Source organism: Lactuca virosa, chromosome 2 (assembly GCF_052849685.1).
Source record: "Lactuca virosa cultivar CGN04683 chromosome 2, Lactuca_virosa_CGN04683_v6, whole genome shotgun sequence".
Taxonomy (NCBI): Eukaryota; Viridiplantae; Streptophyta; class Magnoliopsida; order Asterales; family Asteraceae; genus Lactuca; species Lactuca virosa.
In genome coordinates this window covers 306,418,257-306,425,627 of record NC_136427.1, presented here as the reverse complement: position 1 = coordinate 306,425,627, position 7,371 = coordinate 306,418,257, and the positions used below count along the sequence as shown (strand labels likewise).

The 7,371-nt window shown below is 35.5% G+C and overlaps 1 protein-coding gene across 3 annotated transcripts; it reads left to right on the top strand.

The window, feature by feature from the left end:
* Positions 1–2,755: 2,755 nt before the first annotated feature.
* LOC145161601 (E3 ubiquitin ligase BIG BROTHER-related-like) lies at positions 2,756–5,607 on the top strand. 3 transcript variants are annotated; one of them, XR_013738551.1, is made up of 8 exons: positions 2,757–2,922; positions 3,494–3,655; positions 3,743–4,054; positions 4,140–4,202; positions 4,365–4,486; positions 4,631–4,739; positions 4,826–4,912; positions 5,506–5,607. XR_013738551.1 is itself a non-coding variant. In XM_079081157.1 (7 exons), exons 2-7 carry the CDS (start codon positions 3,527–3,529, stop codon positions 4,856–4,858), a joined length of 768 nt encoding a protein of 255 aa, XP_078937283.1. In that variant the 5' UTR covers positions 2,756–2,922; positions 3,501–3,526; the 3' UTR covers positions 4,859–5,607. The 3 variants fall into 3 exon arrangements, 2 of the variants coding, with proteins under 2 accessions (XP_078937283.1, XP_078937282.1); XM_079081157.1 differs by having other exon boundaries at positions 2,756–2,922; positions 3,501–3,655; positions 4,826–5,607; XM_079081156.1 differs by having other exon boundaries at positions 4,826–5,607.
* Positions 5,608–7,371: the final 1,764 nt, after the last annotated feature.

The following is a 7,371-nucleotide window of genomic DNA, read 5'->3' as shown; positions in this document are numbered from 1 at the left end:
TTCCTCCCATCGTGTTCTTCATTTTCTAGAATCTGTCATATGTATGTTTGTTTAAATCATTTAGATCTTGATTAATGGCTTTCAATTTGTTGTCAATCTCAGTGGTACGAATTTCACTGCGTCGATTTGGTGATCAAAATGGTTTCGTTGATGATTAGATTCAGATAGACGAGATGAACTTGGTCTTGATCAAAAGGTTCGTTTCAAATGGAAATATGGGTTGGATTTCTCGATTCTCAGTTGTTGAGCCACCACCTCCTCCAGTCTCATAGATGGTGATCGGAGATAGAGCAAAGAGAAAGAAGGTGGGATTTTTTTGGAGCTTTCCATGGCAGATCCCACAGGTGGTGTTGGTGGTCTTCTAACGGCGGGCTATGGTTTTCCGCAGGTTCTGATGGTATAATGGTCGCCGGTGAGGGTATGGATGATAAGGGGTGAAAGTGTCGGACTCGGTGGCGGTGAAGGGAGGTGACAACGATGAACGAAGGTAGTGGAAGAGGGGTGTTATGATGACATCGGTCTCGTTTTGCAGATCTGGAAATGAAAAGATGGTTGTCCGGCAGGTCGAGGTCCAACAGATGGTGGTTCAGTAGGTGGTAGGGTGACCGGTGATGGTGTTGCTGAGAGAGAGAGAGAGAGAGAGAGAGAGAGAGAGAGAGAGAGAGAGAGAGAGAGAGAGAGTGTGTGTGTGTGTGTGTGTGTGAGAGAGAGAGAGAGAGAGAATATAAGTGAGTGGGGTACGAGGGGTGGGGTAGGTGTTATTTCTTTTTCTTTTAATAATAAGAAATTAAAAAGGAAATTAATAAAAGAAATATAAGGGCATATCCGTCTTTTTAAGTTGGGTGTGGACCAAAACCACACAAAGATGTCAATCATAGGGACCAAAATCGCTCAAGGTATTCAAAATTGGACCAATGATGCACCAACATTTCATTTTGGACCAAAAGTACATAAATTTGCCAACCACATGGACCGTTTTTGCAATTTTGTCTTTAAACGTTTATAAAGCTTGTAACCTCTATTGATGCTAACAAACCATTCCACCCTATTTAACCACCTATTAAAAAACATGTTGTTATTAACATAACCTGCATTTTATATCAATCAGCTAATTCAACAAAATTATGAAAACAAATGAGAAAATTATGGAAGTTGACAAAACAAGAAGCACATTTAATGAGGAGTTATCCTCCAACAATCACTCATTTTGGATTAACCTTTGGTGAGATCAAAGGTGGAGCCACCTTAGGACCAGGGTAGGCCCAGGCCCACCTTCAAATTTTCATTTTTATTTTTTTATTTTTTTTGCATTTAGAAATATGAAATTATTTGGGGGTGTAAATCACTTAAAAACACATGTAGTTTAGAGGCAAGGCGTTGTATCTCTTTCCTATAGATTAAGAGTTCGATCTCATTGCCATACATTTGCTGTATTTTTTTAATTCATTTCTAAAGTTACAGTTTGTTCCCTTATATTTGAAAGTTTTTTTAATTCATTTCTAAAGTTACAGTTTGTCCCCTTATATTTGGAAGTTAAATTCGTTAGTTTTCAAAATTTACATATTTCACACCTCAAATTTTATAAATTTGCATAATTCTATTTTTAGCTTATTTAATTTAGTTTTTAGTTTTTCTTTTTTAGATTTATTTTTATTATATATATAAAAAAAAATTGTATTGAAGAGGCCATTTTCACTTTTGGCATAGAGCCTTCAAAATCAACGGAGAAACACCCTAAAAAAAAAAATTTGGTCTCCACCTTTGGGTGAGATGACAACATATTATGATGATATCTATATCCCGAGCAACCTGTAACATGATACACATGAAACAAGTGTCACATCAAATGATTAGTCTCTCAGATATAATTAAATTTCAATTCAGTGAAATATTGTTAAAAAAAGTTACTAAAATCTCAACCAAAACATCCAAAACCCAAAAAACTTTATTTAAATGAATTAAACCAGCCCAAAAAAAACAAAGGAACGCTAGGTTTCTTTGTGACATTTTGTCAACAGTTAGTGGGTACTAATTACTAAAGTCCCTAAAAAAAGTAAAGTACATTGTAAAACTGTTCCACAGAACTTCTAAGTTGTTTATGAATTCAAACATAACGTTTACATTAAGAAAACTATAACCAGCATCCAGTTTGAAAAGAAGTTACAAACTTCAGTAAATATCATTTAAAACTCAAATACTTTGTACAAAGAACAACAGCATACAAAAAAATCTGCATACAATTATCATTCCAATCAATCGAAAATCGTGTGCACTTGATTTTAACTGAAATATATCAGAAGAAAGACAAATCAAGGTCATGATGATCTTCGTTGGAGAAACAAAAACGGACCTTTTTGGAAGAATTGATGAGACAGATGCCAACGTTTCTTATCTATCAATCGGAAGGATTTCCATGGATGGCGATTGACGACGGGGAAGCATAGGTTACAATCGGACGAAGGCGATCGGGGAGAGTGAGCAGAAGTTGCTTCCAATTTACGAGAATCCCCTTCGTTTATTTATTTATTTATTTATTTATTTATTTTAAGAGGAGGAGCGTTTGTGAGGTCGCTGTGGTTTTCTCGATCGGGAAGAAACGAAGGGGAAAAAAAGGATGAAATAATAAATTACCATCAATACAACAAAATTTCCATAAAAACCATATGTGGTCTCTTTTGTAAACCACGGGTACCATTTGCGTAATTTTGTCAAGAAAAAGAATATTAGAATCCGTTCCCAAACGTTTAAACTTTAAAGAGTGGACTCAGAACGCTCACTATAGTCAATAGTCGCGTATGGTTCGATCACGTCACCTTCTCCAACACTTTCGTCTTTTATTTCCTCTCTCACTCTCATTTTGTTGTGAAAGTTACGAAGTTTAGTGGCTGTGTTCTTCATCTTTACCCATCAACACCATCAAAGGTAATTCTTCTATAACATCTTGGTTTCTTGAATTCTATAACAATCTGTAACAATACTCCCAAAATCAACAAACCCATAATTGGGATTTTGATCTCTAATAAGATTCTTAAGAACCCCAGTTTGTTAATGCTTAAAATTGTTGTTGTTTGGGGCTCTTTTATCTGTTATCAATTGCAAGTTATTCTAGATACATCTCTTTCCTTTTCTGGTCATCTTGAAGATATCAGTTGATCCTACTTTGATGTTGTCATGTAAGGTCCCAAATCCAAAAATCAATAAACCCAACAAGAGAAATTAGGGGTGAATCATTAATGGCAGGCTAAATCTGTATGGATTGCCGTTGGGTTTTTAAATTTTGATGTCGAAACTTTTACTAAAGTACAAATAGAGAAAAACCCTATTCATGGCCCCAAATCTAGTCATACTCAAAATATGTCTCACGTGTCTACGCTATTCCCCTTATCGTAATAAACCACACAATTTATAACTACAAAAATGAAGTACACAAATAAATGAATAATACTGAAAATTCGGCAACACAAAAAGGTTTTATAATTAGTTTTTGAATTAGAAAGCAGAGGGCGGATCATAAACCATCACATCCATGAGTAGAGAGATAGAAGTGCATAATCATCATCTAAATGGCAGTTTGCCAGCTGATATTCCCGAGGATTTGAGAGAGTTTTTGTCAGAAGTAGAAGGTGTTAGTTTTGAAGAAGCTATCTTGCAACAGGTAAATTTAAAATCAAGATTATACCCTTTTCAATTTTATTATTTTTTTAGAAAAAAAAAAGCGCTTTGATCCTTATGTATGCAACAGGCAAGCGTTTATCAATCATATCAAGAATCTGGTAGGAACAGGGTTGTGGCTACAGATGATGAGCACTCGAGTTGTTCTTCAGAGGATGAGGAAGAAGATGAGGATGAGGATGAGGATGAGGATGAGGATGAGGATGAAGATGCAGATGAAGACGAAGATGATGGTGAATCCTCAGTGCATGAAATTGTTAACTCACAAGAAGTCACTGATGAAGCTTATGCTAGATCCTTACAAGAATTTGGGGAGGAATATGATGAGTTCATGATAACCGAATTCAGTGGCAGAGCAAGTGGTGTCACAGAAAGTCCTTCGGTATTAATACTTGTTATTTTGTTGTTAGATCTTTATCTCAACCCATTTTTTATATAACTCTTATATTTCTATGATCAATGAACAGACACAGGTATCCAGTCCAGATTCAAGCCAAGATGACATTGACCCTGATAATATGCGATATGAGGTACAATGATTGTTTCAGACTGCAAATACCTGACTTACATCTCACATGATGCTTTATGGGACAGGGGTGTGGGCCAGCTCAGAGGTTGCTGGTAGAATAATTTTTTTTTCAAAAACATTTATCAACTTCAAAATGGAATTGATTTTTTAAATCGTCGTGTAGGAATTACTAAACCTTAGTGAAACCATTGGTGTTGAAAACATAGGACTATCCGCAGAGCGCCTTTCACTCTTACCAAACTACATCTACACATCCGGAATGTTCTCAAAGAACAAGGAAGAAAGGTAAAAAATAGATCTTGAAATTTCTTTCAAAGTTTTAGTTTTAACTTTTGATTTTATATTTAAAAGACCACAACTACCCTTTAAAATTTAAATAGTTTTGTTCATTACTTATATAGAGTATGTGAAATCTGTTTCTTTTTTTAGTTGTGTGATATGTCAAGAGAATTTCAAATTCGGGAAACGCATGATATCGTTGCCTTGTTCTCATCAGTATCATAGTAAATGCATCAGCGAATGGCTGAAGCTCAAGAAGGTAACATTTGCTAGTGTTGTTGATTGCAATTAGTTTTCTTAGACATCTTTCTTTGCTTTTAACTGAAGCTGTTAAATATTTTTCAGAATTGTCCTATTTGTCAAAAGGAGGTGGTATAAGCCTTTTGAAGCAAGGATGGAACTTGCATGAAAATGAACCAGCAAAAAAAGCTGGTAATTAGTGTTTCTTGATTTCGTTTTTTTTTTTTTTTTTTTCGATTTTGTGTAAATAAGTATTGCTGGAAAATGCTTTTTGGGCATGGAATGGTTGGGATTTGTTTAAGATAATATAAAAGTTAGAGTAAATTACATATTTGATCCCAAAACTTTGGTGTTCACAACACCTTTGGTCCAACTATAGCGATTGTTGCTGAAATGATCCTAATTTTATTTCAAACTAAATTAGCAGTTTGGTTCCTCCCTATTCACTCTGTTTCCCTTCCACCGTTAAGACCATCTCATGTGCTGTGCACATGAGGGTAAAACTGTCATTTTTGCCCTCAAAATGCACCTCTCCCTCTCTTAACATGCATTGCCGTATATCCTCTTTCTCAAGATATATGGTAAAGTTTCAACATGTTTATAAAAAAAAAAAAAGTTGTATGGGTTTGTTTAAATGGTTTGAACTTTGAACTTTGAAGCTTGTTTATAAATAAAAAATAGATCATGAGTTTTCTATCACTCTTCTCAGCCTCTTCTGTCAAATACCCAACTTTCATAGTAGCTTCTCGTTCAGCTTCCGTAACATTATTTTTTTTCCATCATAGGGACCATTTCTGCAACAATTGCGATAGTTGGACCAAAGGTGTTATGACACCAAAGTTGCGGGATCAAACCTGTAATTTACTCTAAAAGTTACGAGTTTGAAATCCGTGGATGTCAGCTATATATAACGGCACCTCAATCCCAACACCAAATTTAGTGTTAATTACTTTATCTCAACATCATGTTTGGGTAACTAGTGTTGGTGTATTATATTTAGAGGAATAGACCACTAGTCATAAGGGTGAAAATCTTGACCTTTTTCGCAAACGGAATCGGTACCAATACTGTATCCTATACTGTGGTTCAATATTTGGTCCTAGAAATTACCCTAAAAAATCGGTATCTTTCGGTTCAGTACCTGTCTGGAACCAATTTCACCCCTACGTTCAAAGTAAATCTACTTTCCCGAATTGAACCAGGTAACTGGTAGGGGCAGCAAATCGGGCATTCATGTTGTGTTTTCAGATGCCACGACACGACAGGACAACAATTTTTATATGATACGAACGTGATACAACACCATATTGTGTTTTGTTTTACTAACAAGAAAACGACTCAACTAAAACTCGATAAAAACGACCAACATCAAAAAGATAATAATATAACATAAACTTTTAGTTTATTTAAATTCAAAATTAATCTGCAGAACACAACACGACAAACATATGTTAATATTGTGTCAATTTCTTGTTGAATCTTGGACATGAACACAACATGACATGATGTGTTTTTTGCATACAACACAAACACGAATACAAATTTCAATTTCGTGCCAATTTTATTTTGTGTCGTGTGTCATGGATAGCCACCCTAGGTTCCAGTACAATACCTTATACTTTGCTTCTCTCTGCAGTATTAGGAATTCCCCCCAAATTTCAACATGTAGTATTCTTTTATGGTTACATTGATTGACATCAGAATAATAGAATTGATGTTCTCTATTGGACATGTACAAAGAATAATAGAATTGAAGTTCTCTATTGGACATGTAAAATTATGTTCAATTCTATTATTCTTGGTACAAAATGGTTCCTATAAAGCTCAATGTGCTTCTTTGGACATAAAATAGAATGAATATTAAACCTCACTCAAAGCTCTCTCTAGTCAGCAACTTATCTAGAAGCACTCTCCAAAGAACACATTGAGCTTTATAGGAACCATTTTGTACCATCTAGTTTGCATGTTGTATTCCTACAAAATAATAGTCGATGTGCTTTCTAATATTACTCACAGCAAAGATACCATCCACGCCAATGCCCCATTCCCACCTATTCGGACGATTCTAAAGATGCACTTGATCAAGTAACTTCGTGAGCTTCGCCAACTGAGAAGTCGTACCCCCTTCATCACAAAAAGAATGAGCACAACTCCAAACCTACCCACCGTCAAACTACTTATCAGACACCCAACACTCCTTGTTCAATCCTAAAGCATATAGCCTCGTAGCTCCTCCATTTCCAATATGCTTTTGCAACAAAGAATGTGGAATAACATGGAGGTCATTCATTCTATCAAACAGACAAACCATAGTAACCCATGCACCTACCTTTCAGTTTAGAAGAGATCGAACCCAAACCACCATGTAAACCTTGAATATATGAATTACCCTCACCCAAAGCGCATCACCTTCATTATAAAAACACCACCTTCACTTTATCAAAACCACAACATTAAATCCCTTTAAACTACTAATGCCCAACTCTCCTTTATCTTTAGCATTCAACACCAAGTCTCATTTATCCCAAGAAATCTTTCTATCTAAACCACTCCCACCCCAAAAGAAACAAGACCTCAACGACTCTAAAGCAACCAACATTGCATCAGATATATATACAAAGGCATATAAAAAACCTAACCGGTTAAGAACT

What these genes read in the sequence shown, in the direction of transcription:
- LOC145161601 (XM_079081157.1), top strand. Translation starts at nt 3,527, where the DNA reads ATGAGTAGAGAGATAGAAGTGCATAATCATCATCTAAATGGCAGTTTG. An exon ending in AAGAAGCTATCTTGCAACAG is followed by an intron (nt 3,656 to 3,742) that starts GTAAATTTAAAA and finishes TGTATGCAACAG; the next exon opens with GCAAGCGTTTATCAATCATA. An exon ending in CTGATAATATGCGATATGAG is followed by an intron (nt 4,203 to 4,364) that starts GTACAATGATTG and finishes ATCGTCGTGTAG; the next exon opens with GAATTACTAAACCTTAGTGA.